This window comes from Festucalex cinctus, chromosome 6 (assembly GCF_051991245.1).
Source record: "Festucalex cinctus isolate MCC-2025b chromosome 6, RoL_Fcin_1.0, whole genome shotgun sequence".
Taxonomy (NCBI): Eukaryota; Metazoa; Chordata; class Actinopteri; order Syngnathiformes; family Syngnathidae; genus Festucalex; species Festucalex cinctus.
Window position 1 is genome coordinate 31921092 of NC_135416.1, and position 16607 is coordinate 31937698.

The 16607-nt window shown below is 40.4% G+C and overlaps 1 protein-coding gene across 1 annotated transcript; it reads left to right on the forward strand.

Annotated features, from left to right (window-relative positions):
- The first annotated feature begins 4930 nt into the window (after positions 1-4930).
- LOC144021276 (uncharacterized) lies at positions 4931-15225 on the forward strand. Its single transcript, XM_077525416.1, has 11 exons — positions 4931-5340; positions 7731-7829; positions 7943-8104; positions 8693-10058; positions 10152-10205; positions 11854-12487; positions 12576-12764; positions 13608-13665; positions 13756-13877; positions 13958-14109; positions 14539-15225. The coding sequence occupies exons 1-11, from the start codon at positions 5245-5247 to the stop codon at positions 14634-14636; spliced, it is 3030 nt and encodes a 1009-aa protein (XP_077381542.1). The 5' UTR covers positions 4931-5244; the 3' UTR covers positions 14637-15225.
- Positions 15226-16607: the final 1382 nt, after the last annotated feature.

The following is a 16607-nucleotide window of genomic DNA, read 5'->3' on the forward strand; positions in this document are numbered from 1 at the left end:
AATGAGGGTATGCGGTTCAGCAAATGAATGAACAAACCAATGATTATAACTTCCAAGTTATGAGCTCCAGACCTCAACCCCATTGAAAACCTGTGGAAGGGGGCTAAAGAAGAGAGTGCAGAGAAGAGGACCCAGGCCAGTGGATGATTTCGAGAATTGTCATGCAAAGTGTAATGGTCGAAGATTACTCTTTCTGTATTCTCTCATCTTGTGAACGATTACAGGAGAAGATCAGGTGCTGTTTTGCTCATGGCAAACGGGAGTTGTATAAAGTAACACCAGGGGTGCTAATAATTGTGACGAAAAATAATTATTTCAGAATGTAGGATCCCCCCCCCACTGAATAAATGCACTTGAATTAAAGATTGGATGTTCCTCTTTTTAAAGGGGATTGAACCCCCCAGGGGAAATTTTTTTTGGCAAAAATATGTTCTATGTGGTCTCTAGTAGTGTAAATACAGTATTCTGGTTAACATTGCATTAGTAGAATATGAGTTAAGCAGCGAACTCCAGCAGTTTTTTTTTTTTTTAAATCAATATCAGAAGGCGGCCAAAATAACATCACAGTTGCTCAGGTCTCAGGTAACAGCCAATCACAGCTCAGCTTCAGAAATCAGGTGAGCTGTGATTGGTCATTGCCTGAGCCCTGAGCAACTGTGATGTCATCTTTAGTTGACAACAAGTGGCAAAATGGCCGCCCTCTGAGATTGCTTCAAAACTCATATTCTACAAATGAAATATTAATCAGAATGTCGTTTAGACTAGTGAGGTCACATATAACATATTACCAAGAAATGTTTTAGGTTGGCGGCACGATAGTCGAGTGGTTAGCACGTCCGCTTCCCAGTTCTGAGGTCTCCGGTTCGAGTCCAGGCTCGGACCTTCCTGGGTGGAGTTTGCATGTTCTCCCCGTGCCCGCGTGGGTCTTCTCCGGGTACTCCGGTCTCCTCCCACATTCCAAAGACATGCATGGCAGGTTAATTGGGCGCTCCGAATTGTCTCTAGGTGTGCGTGTGAGTGTGGATGGTTGTTCGTCTCTGTGTGCCCTGCGATTGGTTGGCAACCAGTCCAGGGTGTCCCCTGCCTACTGCCCAGAGCCAGCTGAGATAGGCGCCAGCAGCCCCGCGACCCTTGTGAGGAATAAGCGGTCAAGAAAATGGATGGATGGATGGATGAGGAGGAACAATCATACATTAAAAGTTAATCAAATATGTCATACACACTGAACATTTGAAAGTCAGAGAGTTGTGAAAAAGAATGTTGTTCAATATTGTTGTTGCAGAGAGGAGGTCACATATCTAGGCAAGTGTTATCATCATTGTCCACTGTTTGCTTCCAAATTCATATCACAGAGTTGTGTTGAAACAGGTTCTTTCTTCACATACAAAGAAGAACATAAGTCTGCATAGATCACCACCCCCATGTTTTTTTTTCTTTTTCTCCTTTTTTACAAGAGACTTGCTCTTTGTCTCCCTTGCTCTCATCCTCACCCTCGTCTCATTAGGCAGTATCTCATTTTGAGGAGGGGAGTGTTAAGCCAATCAGAGAATGGAAGAAAGAGCAAGGGAAGGAGGGAGATGGCGAGAGGAGAGCGACGGAGAGGTTGCAGAAGGGAGAGGGCAAAGATGGAGTGAGCGAGAGATGGAGGAAATGCAAGGGTGAGGGAGGGAGAATAAATAGCTCTAGCACACTCGTCCCCCATTACCCCGGGAGGGCACTGTCGCCATGGCAATGTGGCAGAAAAAGGATAGCACAAGCATGATCAGCTTCTCAACGACCACATACACACACATTTGCCAGTAAAAAAAATTGTCATCTGTCCATATACACGGTCTCTTTAGACGCTTTGACAAGTTCATAGGATCTTATGTACATGACTGAAAGCTCTACTAACACACATACAAGCACATCAAACCACATTGTAACATTTACTGATGAACTATCAACGCTCCAGTAATAAAGACAAATAACAGTCTATTGATGCCACAGAATGTGAAAAAAAATTTAAGCACAAAGCAAGAGGGGAAGAAAAAACTACAGAGAATGCAATGATAAAGGAGAGCAGTGGAAAAAGATAGGAGTATCATAGTTGTACTCCCTTTATCCAAGTTTCATTGTTTGCTTTTTTTCTGTACTTGGATCTACTGTATGTACATTGAATGTGTTGGTCATGCGCTAATGTGTTCCGTTGATGACGTCACTTTTGCGGAGTATTAGTGTGCTTTTGGAGATGAATTATTGCGGGTATTAAAATAACAAAAAAAGTCTTCAAAGTACACACCCCTGTTCAAATGCCAGGTTTTTGTGAGATAAAAAAAAATGAGACCAAAATAAATCATTTCAAAACTGTTTCCACTAACCTACAATGTTACCTGCATGTACAAGTCAAAAAGCTCAATACATCTTCTTTTGAAAAGATTTTTACTTTTCAATTGTGTTGTTCAGGTTATGTGTCACATTAAGGTGTAATAAGTTTGGAAATGATTTATCTTGGTCTCATGTTTTTATATAAAAATGGCAATTGTGTAAACTTTTTATATCCATTGTAGAAACATTTCCTAAAATGTCATGGAAAAACCAGTAATCTTTATCTACATTTTATTTGCATATGCAGCACATTCACAACAAATGCAGACCACAGCTGTATTCCCATTGCAAAGATAAACGAGTCATCAATGTCTCACAGTCATTATGTTGGAACATTTTTCTATGTGCACCTGTTACATGAATACTGTTACATCATTTCAATTACAGAAAGATATGTCTGCAAAGTCAAGTTAAAAAGCTTTTTATTGCTTTACATGCTGCGTTTTGTAATTGTACATTGAGTTTAAGGATGCAGTGATGCAAACTCTTATGTAATATAAAATGAGCATCTTGTTTCTTTTAAGTCTTCGCGCTTCTGTAACCATGCCGTGTTTGTGTGTAAGTGAATGTGTGCACCTTTGAATACCCACTTCTGTCTCTTGTGTTGTTCTGTAGACAGGGTCTTCTCCAGTCTTTTCACCACCCCTGTCATCATTTCTTGGTTGTTCTTTCTCTATTAACCAAACCCCCTTCTTCTGTTTCTCTCACACCTTCAATTATTTTCAAAAGATGTTCTCTGTGCCATGGGGGAGAGCGTTCTTCTTCTCAGCTGTGAAAGCAAAGGGACTTGAGGCAAAGATGAGTCCAATGAGGACAGCAGAGGCACCAAGTAATGCTTGATGTCCTGCTCTCCCGACAGAAAAGGTGTCAAGTTAAAGATCAGAGTGTTTTTGCAGGTCACTGAAGTGCACACATATATTTCATGAAGTCTTCAAACAAGCTCACAGACCTCCTTGGAGGTCAAGAGTGAGGCATTGAGAAACACGATGGGAAATACTGTAACCAGGCTTTTACTCATTGTGATGGGTCCCAGAAGCACTCACACTTTGGGAAGGTGTCCATTTTAGAGTTAGCGTGTATTTTATTGCCATACAAAAACACTGGTCTCAGTGGGGTAAATACAGAATGTGACAGTGGAGTGGGTATTGATGTGGTTGTTTTTGGTGTGGAATGCTGCAGTAAGGTGACCCACTTACACCGGATTGCCCCTCCTCAACACAAGTCTCCACATACTCCTGAACATACTGCACCCGCAGGAGACTGACGGAGGCTTTGGCCCCATTTCAGACGGGAATGTGTTTCGAGATGTGCGGTGTATGTGCATGTGTGGGTGTATGAGTGAGAGCTTGGGGAATAACAGTAGCAGAGGAGTTTAAGGGTTTAAAATTACAAAACAGCAGTAAACAAAACCATACCACGTTGAGGATAAGAATCACCTTCAAATAGCTTCTGCAGACTTCTCCCATTCAGCAATAAACATTGGGGAGAAATTTGTGAAAATTGTGTATGCAGTTTTTGTGTACGCTAATTCTAAACAAACAGCAATGTAATCCTGGCTGGTGAGGCATACAACAAGCAACCCACCAGAAGACAATAAGAGAAAGCTTGTACACCAGGTTATACAAGTGGTTCATGTGACTTTATTTCATTTCCTATTAATCTTGCACAGCCATTGACTCTGTAAACCGGCATGACATTCAGAAGAAAGGTCAACCCCTTGCTGGTATGCAAGAGATAACAGGCCAGACACATGCAACGTCCTCTATGAAAAACGGGGAGATAATACAAGATAACAGCACAAGTATAACGAGCCAATGAGCCTCACTTTGTTATGCATTGCACTTGCTATGTATCCACTATCTGATTGGTATTTTCTGTGGATAGGTGGCGAGGGCAATCATCCCATGAACAAACACAACTTTTGAGAGCTAATACTGTAATAGAAAGGAGTGCCAAGGGTATAAGTCAATACTACCATCTAGTGGATAAACTAAGAAACACCCATATTAGAAGCACTGAATTGTAATGTAGAGCTCTATTTTTTATTGGCAAATATTCATCGAGACGTTAAAAGGGATCATTTTAAATGTTGCTTTCGAGTTTCCTTCAGGTAAGTCATCACTCATCACAGTACCTTTGAGCTCAGGTAACAACCAATCATGGTTCACCTCTTTTCTGGGTCTGCTCATGTGATGTTGACAAGCTGAGCTCTTATAATAGTCGTTTTTTCTATTTCTAATACCTGTTTCCAAACGTAATATCCAATTACTACAGACATGGACCATCTGATTCATCGCGTTTACCTTAAGTTAAATAAATAAATAAATAAATAAATACTCAAGTTCAAGTAACATATTTAACGCTTTTGACTTTCAATTTCTCTTTATACTAAAAGTAACAAGCCTTTTTGACAAAGTACTAAGATTTAGACAGAACAGATATCTGATTTCAAATGTGTGGAATAAAAGAATAGATACTTAACTCAAGTACAAGTACAGATACCGTAAATAAAAATAGATTTGTCTCAGTCACTCTGCCATGTACCGTAGGTGAAACTGTGATTTTGTCGATTGAACACTAGATGTCGCTTCGGCGCAATCAAAGCCGCTTGCATTAGAGAAGCTCGTATTTGGTGAATTTAACGTTCTTAACCAAGACGCAAATGTACTAGCTACTAAGAAACGTTGTCAGAAACTGGCCAACATGATGAAACAAAAACATCCCGAACCAAACATGGCATTGTGAGCGGAAAAGAGATATCCGACCTAGGATCTGATTTCATGTCTTTCCTAATCTGCTGTGAGTCCCAAACTGGTCTCAGGTCAGCCACCTTGTTCGCGCGCTGCCGGTGACCACGTGTCCACTGCCAAGTCGACCATGTGGAGCGGCAAGATGGCGGCGCAGTGGAGGCCCATAGACGGGGCTTTAAATGCCGGCAACGTAGATTTTCTGAGCACCAGAAGCCCCTACCAGGTATCGATTTCGCTAATTAAGCTACTATGTTGATCAAGTAGGATTTTGGAGAGGTTTTTCGGGATCGTAGAGGGGGTTCTTTCACCGGCACATGTGCGCGTGGCGACACGTGGCTGAGACCGGGCTTGAGTTGGCAGCAGGGTAGAAGGTTAGCGATCAACTGTTAGCTAGACCTCGAACAGGCTTTTTGGCCCCCAAAAGTACAGAAACAGCTATATGTCACGTATAACCAACAGTCGGGCTATACTGCTCTGGTCTTTCTTCTTACAACTGGAATTAACAATGGAGTGCTGAAAGCAGTAGTGTAGCATTTTATGACTGCGCTGGTTAATTCAAACCGGTGCTGACTACTATCCACCGAATCAGGCGTATCGTACCGTTTTTCGTTCCAAGACTAACGACATAGAAGAGACATTTGGTGTCCTTATTAGAGCACGTCATTGTGTTTTATTTTAATCCCTTTCTATTTAAAACCGTCACATTTAATACTGGTAATTATGTAGCGGAAGAGAAAAGTTTTTTGTGTGTGTGTGTATTGGTTCACCACTGTGGTATATAATTTCCAGGGCCACCTTATTTTTGATAACTGATTACAAATACCTGTAGCGTGTCAAATGTGATTAAAGCAGTTGGTGGTACTGGCAACAGAATCCCTGATATTAGCTGTCATCACTCTTTTGTTGTGCTACAGTATAATGGTTCACAACTTTACATAATTCTACACTCGACAGCAAATTGTATCTAATTCATCTGTGTCAACTTATGCAATGCACTTTACTAAGATTTAGTTATCAAATCCCTTAAATACTGTCTGAATTTTGAGTGTTTATAACTGTCTATATTTTTAGTTTTAGGCCATACATTTACCATGGACAATTATCCCTAAACATATAATTTTTCACTTTAAAAATACTTTAAACTTGTGATTTCAGGGGAAAATGTCATTAGGTGAGTTTTTTTTGAAAATTTACTTTACAATGTGTTCTATGCAGACCCACTAGTCTTATCACAGTATTCTAATTCATATTATGCATGTGGAAAATGAATTTATCAGAAAAATCCACCCACTTTTATCCATAGCAAGTGGTGGCGAATGTTGCCATTTTCTGTCAAGTGAACTCGACATCTCAGTGCCAATGAACTCAGCTTGTGAATGTCTAATGGTCAAACACAGAAAACAGGTGAGATATGATTGGTCATTACCTGAGCCCTTAGGCACCGCAATGTCACTTGCAGTTGACAGCAAGTGACAAAATGGGCAATCCCTTGAGATAGATTAAAGTGGGTGGATTTTGCTGCCAATTCATATTCCACAAATGCAATATTAATCAGAATACCTTTAGCCCAGACTAGTGGGGGCACACACGTAAAGCAACACAAAGTTTTTGTAAAGATATATATTTTTTTTTTTACTTGACTTCTCCGTTAATATGGATTACAATAAATTGACATAGTATATGACCTTCCGTACCGTTGCTTCAAGAAAATTTCTCAATGTGAACCTTTTTAAATTTTGGTTGAATACCTCGCCAAATCTTCTTTACCGGAAGAACTTTTTTTGCTAAATGCGGAAATTGGTTGCACATAACCACTATTATCCAACAACAAATTTATCACTAGTGAAAATGCTGAGTGGCTAGTAATTCTGGGAAATCATTAGCCACAGTGTCTGGTGAGCAAAAGACCTGCACAGTGCACACTGCACACATATCTCAACCTACAATTGTGAGTCACCTCCCCAAAGAGTGGTAAAGACTGACATGGGAGAGGCAGTATGGTGTCATTGTATCACAACTGATGGAAAATACAATGGTGAAGAAAAAGGTAGTACAAAAAAAAAATTCGTTTTTTTTTTTTTTTTTTTTTTTTTTTTTTTTTGATGGAAACTGTAGAGCTGTGAAAAGAGAATAAAGTTGTAATACATGCTAGAAAGCCTGTAAAACTGTCCATTAGGGGGCAGAAATGCACCTATTAATTGTATACATACCAGCTGGTAATCTAACCCAGAAGAAAATAAATCATAGGATAAATTGGCTAATTGTTATCCGCTAACTACATTGAAATTTCAATCCCATCTCCTTGTCTTTACATGTTTTATTTATTTATTCATTTTTTTTTTTTTGCTTATTTATTATTATTTATATATATATTTTTTTTTTATTGTGGCAAGTGTTCTTAGAGACACGTTCCACAAATTCAACCAGTTATATTTGTGCCTGGCAAAAGACAGTGCAAGCTTCAAAACTTCAGGTCACTTCCGAACCCTCTATTGTTCTGTTCCATCCCACAATATTGCAGAGTTCTAACTCAGTGTAGATAACAAATCATTTGCAATTGGAAGTATTGAATAGGTTTCTATTTTTGTTTGTTTTTTGTCCATGTCTCTGTAGATCAGCCCATGTGGAGGCAACATGGGTGGGGAGGACATGCAATCCAGTATGGAAGACTCCATCTTGGCCATTTTTGAGGACTCCACTGTTTCATCAGAGGTCAGAGTGCAAGTCACGAATGGCAGTAGCGCTGAGAAATAGCCTTGTGTTCATGTGCTCTCGCTAAAAGTGCCTGAGCCAAAATAGTCAATAGCTTTTGTTACATATTACAGGACACAAGGCAAGCGGAGGAAGAGAACGAGACTTTGCTGTCGGCTCTAACTCAGATGTTAGAATGTGTGGAGGATGATGTCGGCAGCACAATTTCTCCCTTTGACACCCTGCCAGATAGCAAGCTCCTCAACTGTCAGGAGCTTGGGAACAGCATGACTACAGTAAGTGCAACTATTATTTTGTTTTTTCGTCATCAAATCATTCAGTAACGTAATTGCCCCTCCAAACTGACATAATTAATAAATTGCATTGGACAACTACTTTCGATGAAAACTACTCAAAATTCTTAATGGTGGTTTGTTGCAACACCAGAATAGTGGTCCTAAAGCACACCAAGGGATGCAACCAAACACAACTGAAAATTATTCAGTCGTGTGCGCTGTACGGGGTTCTGAAACTAGTTTTCATGAGTTGCTGACCATCTGCAACTAGTTAGGCTGTGATTCCAAATGCTGAATCGCTCGTAAATGGTGTTGCAACAGCGCAGATGTTGACAACGGTCAATCATAATGACCAGTTATATTTGGGGTTGTCATGATCTGAAATTGGAGACAGACAGTTTCTTCTTTCTTTTCTTTGTAAATAGCTACAGCGGCCAGCGCAGTCAGCTTTTCCTTGAGAATCACACTATGCTGTTTGTTGTTTTATCAAATAGCATACGTATCGCAAAATGTCATTTCCTGGTAACAATGCCAGGGAGCAGATTTGTTAAAACATTTGTACTCTTTCCTGTGTCCATTTGTCTATAGGATAAAATGGCGTTTGCTGCCAAACTTCGACCGAGAGCCAAGAATGACGCAAGAAAAGAAGTCGCCCGACTTCAGCCGGTGTTTCAGCAACAAACATTGTTTCAAGGCCCAAATAAGAAAGCAGAGACTGAAGTGAATATTTTCACTTCCTCTTCTCTGGTCAACCTGGTGAAACTCATGCACCCCTATTGCCTTAAGATGCGTGTGGAGGAAGAGGGGAAGGGCCAACAGAGCACAGATGGACCATCACAATCGCCATGGGAGAAAATACAGAAGAAAAACACAATGTTCTCTCAGGGAGAAATATGGAAATATGAGAAGCCCACAGGAGACAGTGATGAAGATATAAATGTTGTATCTGACGATGATGAAACACCCCTGAAAGAGACACAGGAGGACAAAGACGGCATTGCAAAAAAAAATAGTCCACTGCTAAAAAGCGCCTTGCTCACTGGCAAATCATCCAGTTGTCTGTTCCCCAAGGCAAAGAAAAGAGTCAGTTTTGGCTCTGTTCAAGTGGCTTCATTTGATCAGTCGTTGGAAGCTGAATTCAACGAGAAGACTCCCCCTGGTGTAGCATCTGCAGACACACCCGAAGGTCCAGCTGGTCTAATACTTGTAGGCCCATCTATATCATTAGAAATGAATAACGCGGCTGACGATGCACCGGCAAAAGCTAAAGTCAAAGCCAAATCGTTAAGCCTCCAAGAGTACAGACAGCTACGACAGAAAAGGCAACCTCTGGTGGAGAAAACGGGGAGTAACACCACCAAGTGGCCTTCAGTTCCCCAACCCCCCAAAGAACTGACCCCCATTCTCTGTTCAAATGGGCAGAGCCAAAACCTCTCTGAGGTAAAGCTTTCATCCCATCTGATAGAGAAGTCCACAAACAGTACTTATACACCTCAAAGAGCTACTTGCAGGACATCATGTCGTCATCCTTCCCAACCAGAAGAGAAGAAGCCATTGTTTGCTGGTAGGCATTGCAGATTCAAATCTCTTCAAGTTAAATCTAAACACACATCACTTGATGGCCCAAAGTCCAATTCCGAGCACAAAGGAGCTACAAGCAAGAAAAGTCCATTAAAAAACCCGCCACTGCTCAGCACTGATCCCCCAAACCCTGTCATCATTCGTTTGCCTGTTAGCCAGATAGCCACCCCAGCAAATTGTCACTCTTCACCAGTGTCCAGTGCTGACCCTCATACGAGTCAAGAAGTGGATGGCCAATTCCTAGTTACACCTCAAACAAAACCCAGTTCAGAACACAGGAAACCACAAAACCTCACGCTAGTGCCAAAGACTTCTCTGCCAAAAAGGCCAGATTCTGTCACGTTGGACGAGCAAAGTGCTGCAGCTGAGTCAGGTACACAACAAACAGACTTTTATAAATTCTTATCCACATATAGCACAGAAATGAACAGGTTGTTGACATTGTGGTCTGTTTATTCTGCTTAAGGGATTGAAGCCTGTGATCTTACCAGCTTGTTGGAGCGGTTTGAGGAGAAACAAGGTAATTCGCCGGCATATAATGTTTTTGTTGAAAAGATTTTTCGTCATTTTAGTTTTTATTGTGTTTTCCTTAACTGACTGACAGCAATTAACAGCATATGATGACGAATTTTGCACTGTTGTCCTTAAGAGAGTATTAACCAAAAGTGTATTTGTCAGTATCTAATCAATATCACGTTAACATATTGCGTAGTGTGACCAGTGACTAATGAAGAGTCTAAAGATCCCAAATGTGGAGATGCAGCGAATAAGGAGATGAAGAGACAAAGGCTAGTCTTTTTGTGTGTCTTTTTACGCTCCAAAACAAAACTGACACATTAGTTCACATAAATGTATTACCCTTTAGACAGTTCGTCCACACGCCGGCGTGGTTTCGGAGCTTGAAACTGATCACTTTTGAAACCGGGCTCCGGAGTGGAAAGATTTCAAAACGCGCCCCGTACGTTCTAATGTGGACACCATAGCAGGATAGCTATTACTCTGGTGATGACGTAATTCTCCCGTGACTGTGCACGAACCGACAGTCTGTCAACAACGGTGGCGGATAGCCGTGTCTTTGTTTTGCGCAACCTCCTTTAGCTTGTTTATGTTTTTACAGCAAAATGTTTTGCGTGATGTTGTACTTGAATCACTTGGCATTGTCACGTCTCCTGTGTTGTGTTCATCTCACTGATCTGTAATATGATACTGGATAGCCGATAGCCCATACACGCCTGTGCAAGCCGATGAAGCTGTAGGACAGCCATCTTACTCCTCCCATCACGAGTATACTGCCGTTTAAACTACTTTGAAGACCCCTTTTCTTTTATCACTCAGTTGCTAGACCTTTGTTGTTTCTACTAAGTACTGTCTCTAATTTTGATACTGTAAATCTATAGGATGGTATGCCGAGAAACGTTTCTTGGGAGGAGGAAAATGGCGGCCTCGCGGCTCCGGCTATAAACCGGCTATTGAGATCAGTCTTCTTCACAGATTCTTCTTCTACGCTTTCCCTTAACTCCCTATGGCAGTGTTACAGCGCCACTCCAGACTTGGCATATATATTACAGTCGTTAAACGTCCTAGGCGTCTTCTTTTGGACGCTCGCATGTCTTGAGATGGTTCTGTCTCTACAAGGTTTGTTTGAGGAATTTGCTTCCGTGTAAACAGGGCCTTAAGCAGCCAGCTACGCCCTTGAACCCTATGAACCTGGAAACATATATAACAGCCACTCCCTTGGAACCCACAAACATGTTTAACTCCCGCCCCTCCCTTAAACACAAGGAACAATAGGACAGTGCCTAAATGTGACCTCTGTCCTAATGTAGTTTGTAGTCTGTCAAGGGATCTTTGTGTGGGGATGTTTTGTAAATTTGACACAATACAGAGATTGGTAACATACCTTCCAAATTTGTAGGAATACAAAAAATTAAGTAAGGCTGTTGCAAGGGTTATTGGTCAGAAAGAAAAAAAAAACGTTTTAACGCTGTTACAGCAGTTCAATACTACATTGTTCTCAGTCTTGGCACGTTTTCTGCACTTCAGACATATTTAATGTATTTAGCACATTTGTCAAGACGATAGACTGCAACACATAACCCCTAATTGTGAACTCCCTCAGTATATTTGTGTATCTGCACACATGACCTGTTGGGTTGTCTCTATTTCAGGTGAACCAGCTATCTTTTCAAATGTGTTACCTCCAAATCTGCACGAAGACTCAGAAAGGACCTCAACGCTAATGCAGACCTCCACTAAAGAACACAAACCTGACAGAACTTTGTACTCGCTCAGACCAAAAATCAACGAAAATGATGAGGAGTCGGAGCACGTTACTCCTGAGCCTGTCGGCACCGAAGTCATTCTCGATACTGAGGAAGTTGTCAGTATAAGACGGAAAACACCGTCCAAGGGGATCCAGATCATTGATCCTCGCCCTCTGCCATCCAGGAAGACAAACGGTTCAGAGCTGGCAGCACCTACTCATATGTGTTCATTGGTGTTCGTGGATCATGATTACTGTGTGCCTGTGGATTATTTGCATACAAGTGCTCCTCCTCTTTTCAAGAACACTCGTGAGGTGGAGAAGAAATGTGACTCTCCCATCAGAGCTGATGAGAAACACCAGTCAAGCTCATCCAGCACAGATTCTGCACTTTCATGTACCCCACTTACACCTCCACCCAGCCCTCCAAGCAGAGGACGAGAGAAGAGGAGATACCTGAGAAGATCCCGCCTCGCAGACAGCTTTCGTTCGTCTTCATCATCCTCCAGCTCGGAATCCCGCTCTCCAAAAAGACGACGGTAGTCATGTTTATATTATGCCCACTTTTGATCTTCAGTTTGCATTTTTGTATTCAACTGTAATTTGCAGTCGTATATGTGTGCGCAGGTCCCATCACGAGCGTTCCCGAAGCAGGTCTTGGTCTTCGTCCCCTTCTCGCTCTGTCTCTCGTTCGCCGCCTCGCCTGTCTTGTACACGTTTAAGGCGTAACAGATCGAGATCCCAATCCTGGTCTCGCTCTCGGTCACCGTCGCCCTCCTCGCCAACTTTTCATACTCGCAGGAGAAACGTTTACAGGTGAGTCTGCAAATGAAGGGTGTTCAATAGCCACACAACGCAGTAGTGATAAAAATCGAATGGTAGCTTGACATTCAAGTTGAATTTATTACACGACCATACATGTATGTGCTTGTCTATCAAACACATTTTCACCATTGAAATGAATTTAAATGTAGGGAAGAGGATTATGGCCAGTGAAGTGAGAGAAAAAAAAAAAGGATTGGCAGGATTCTCACTTTATTCTCAGAATACTGACTTTAAAGTGAGAATTATGACTTTAATCTCAGATTCTGACTTTAATCTCAGGATTCTGACTTTAAAGTTAGAATTCTGACTTTAGTGAGAATTCAGAATTATGACCTTAATCTCAGTATTATGACTTTAAAATGAGAATTCAGACTTTAACCTCAGGATTCTGATTTTAAAGTCAGAATTCTGACTTTAAAGTGAGATTTATGACTTTAATCTCAGGATTCTGACTTTAATCTCAGGATTTTGATTTTAAAGTGAGAATTGTGACTTTAATCTTAGAATTCTGACTTTATTCTCAGAATTCTAATTTTCTGTCTTCCCCCACAATTCATAGTGCGACGTCACGTCACAGTAAGAATTGTCACTTTAAAGTCAGGATTCTGAGATTAAAGTGAGAGCTCTCACTTTTAAAGTTATAATTCTGAGATTAAAGTCAAAATTCTCACTTTAAAGTCAGATTTCTGAGAATAAGTGAGAATCCTGCCACCGCTTTTTCCCCCCACTTCGCTGGCTCTAATCCTTTTACATAGAAATGCCATTAAACCATTACAGTCACCCAAAAAACCTTTTTTTCTTTAATCACTCAAATATAATCTTATTCACCTGCAGAGAGTCCTGGAAGCTCAAGAAGGAGCACAAGGCGAGGCTTCAGAAGCTGAAAGCCATGGTAAGTCCACAAGTACTGTATAGCACCTTGTGTCTCTTAGTAATTGATGTCCAACACGTGCTAAATTGCGTCTAACATCTTTTGCTAAAGGATGAGCGCAGAGTTGTGTATGTCGGCCGCATCCGCAGATCCATGACGCACGATGAATTGAGAGAGCGCTTCTCTCATTTCGGAGAAGTAGAATGTGTGTCGCTGCACTTTAGAGATAAAGGGTAAATCCAAAGAGAACATTTGCTGTGTACTCTGAGTACATATTGTGAAGTATTGAAATGACTGTGTTTGCTTCCTCAAGTGACCATTATGGCTTTGTCACATTCTACCACGTGGATGATGCATTTGCGGCCATCGACAATGGTGGGAAACTAAGAAGGCCTGATGAGCTGCCCTTTGACATCTGCTTTGGAGGAAGAAGACAGTTTTGTAATTCAGACTATGCTGATCTAGGTGAGAGTGTAACTACGTGCCAAGTACAGTGGAACCTCTAGCACAATTTGTTTATAGATGCTGCTTGGATTTCAGAACTGCTATTTGCCATAGGAAAGAGTGGAAATAAAAAAAAACGAATCCAGTCTAAAGTATTATTGCCATAAACTGACTTAAAAAAAAAAAAAAAAGCAATGTAAATAATAAAACGTAAGGAACGAAAGAATTGAGACTGCTGAAGTGACCGGTGGTTTGAGCTCCAAAGTCCTGTGCATATTCAGAGGCATTTTTTTTCCATAAATAATACTCGCATATAAGACTTGAAGGACATTTGAATTTAGAGGTTCTATTGTACTGTATATTTTTTCTAGAAAGCATGCTGGCTGTTATCATTAACTCGTTCTTAGATACAGTTCGATCACTGAACATGTTTCAAACTGTGTCCCGCAGATGCAAAATTGGATGCAGAGCCGTCTGCAACCAAGAGCAAGTTTCAGGAGCTTGACTTTGATTCGCTACTGAAACAAGCCCAAAGAGGACTGAGGTAGCACTGGAGAGGAGAAGAGAGAGAAAGCCATTGCATTTATGTAGCAATCTTTTGTGTTTACTTACGTGATCCCCACCGCCCCCCACTTTCCGAACAGGGATGTCCTGTGAGATTCATGGCACTGATATTAGGTTTAAAAAAGAAGCCAAAATAAGTTTTGTACTTGCCTTTAAATGAGTTGTTAGACATTTAAAAAAAAATGTTTACAGAACTATATCAGCATTCTTTTCATGCACATTTGGTCATAAGAATTTTAATTACAAAGTAAGCATAAATTTAATTTAGGTCAAAATGAAAATCAATATGGCCAACACAACAGAATGAAAATGGAATAGAATTTAATGCAATTATTGCTTTGTATTTTTTCCTCTTTTCTTTTTTCTTTTGTTTTTTTTTTCTTTGCACTTCGTATGTGGTGAGGCCTGCCTCTGCCGTGCACACGTACGGTCTTGCCCTTGTTTAAGCTCTTGTTTCGGTTGTTGTACTCATTTACCACCGCATGCAATAGCAGAACCATTAAATATTTCTTGCATTCCATAACAGAAAAATGTTTATATGTAAAAACAAATAAAAGCTTTTGTTATGTGTTCTATTGTGCTATTAATTTTTGTTTACACATTGAAGTGGGACAATCAGAGTAGGATCAATCCAACTTTCCACCTTCCTCAAATGCAACATTAATTTTGTGAAAGGAATCTCTCTTCTCATTGAAAAGCATTGGATTTAGGATCATTGTAATTTTATTTGTAAACTGTGGGGATTATTTTGATTTCAAAATATGATGAAATGTCATTTGACTACTGTTACAATATACAGTACCTAGATTGTATGCTAGTCACATGGAAAGCAATGCAATACGCCATTTGTTTTCACATTAGGACTGGGTATTGCCGCCAACCTCAAGATACGATACGTATCACGATACAGGGGTCACGATACGATACCTATCCCAATACATGATCTTCAAGGCGATACGTATCCTGATATTTATATTAATTTACTTGCATTTTATAATAACAGTCATGCATACCTAAAGACATGTTTATTATGCTGGACGACAAAAATGTTTTTGTTAGTAGCTCTTCTAGTTTACCACCAAGTGGCACGCCTGGTCTAAATGTGTACACACTGCAGAGCAAGGAAAATTTATTACACTTAGTCTTAGACTTTACTTTATTGATCCCTTTGCGATGGCTCCCCCTGGGAAGTTTACATGTCCAGCAGCAATGAGAACAGATAATAAAATAAAAAATAATTCAATCAATCAATAAATGTTATTACACCAGAGACTGAATTAATAATAATAAAATGAAAAATAAGAATTCAATCAATCAATAAATAAGGTTATTACACCAGAGATTGAATTAATAATCTTTTTTTTTTAAATTCAATCAATCAATAAATAAGGTTATTATTTGGAGAAATAAAAACAGCAATTTTTAAAGTAACACATTTTATTTCATTTTTAAACAAAATATAGGAATATTGGTACATTAAGACACATGTGCGTTGTTGAGTTTATAAGTAAATAAATGTTGACATTCTTCCTGTGCTTTAATTTTCCTTAGCAAGACACAGTGTCCAATCACTGGTGAGCTATTTTTGCATTAATTGAAGGCAATTAACTTCAAAGACGCTGCTGTTTTTGATTTTTTAAGTACAATACAAGCTGCAAAGGCAAACGTTAACTGCCTATTTAAAGTTAACGAGCAATATTGATTTTGATACCTGCGGCTCGAAAAGCTATACAGTGATACCTCGGCTGACGAACGCTTTAGCTCACGAACTTTTCGCCTCACGAACATTAAATTCGCGAGAATTTAGTCTCTGCTGACGAACTACTTTTCGGCGGACGAACCAAACCACGCGGTCGAACAGCACCACGGTGGCGGCCACGAGAAGCTGACGCACGCTCACGGCGTCCCAGTTCGTCACCCCCTTTCTTTTAGTGCGGACGCGGTTTGTGTTTGAT

What these genes read in the sequence shown, in the direction of transcription:
- LOC144021276 (XM_077525416.1), top strand. Translation starts at nt 5,245, where the DNA reads ATGTGGAGCGGCAAGATGGCGGCGCAGTGGAGGCCCATAGACGGGGCT. An exon ending in GCACCAGAAGCCCCTACCAG is followed by an intron (nt 5,341 to 7,730) that starts GTATCGATTTCG and finishes ATGTCTCTGTAG; the next exon opens with ATCAGCCCATGTGGAGGCAA. An exon ending in GCGGTTTGAGGAGAAACAAG is followed by an intron (nt 10,206 to 11,853) that starts GTAATTCGCCGG and finishes TCTCTATTTCAG; the next exon opens with GTGAACCAGCTATCTTTTCA.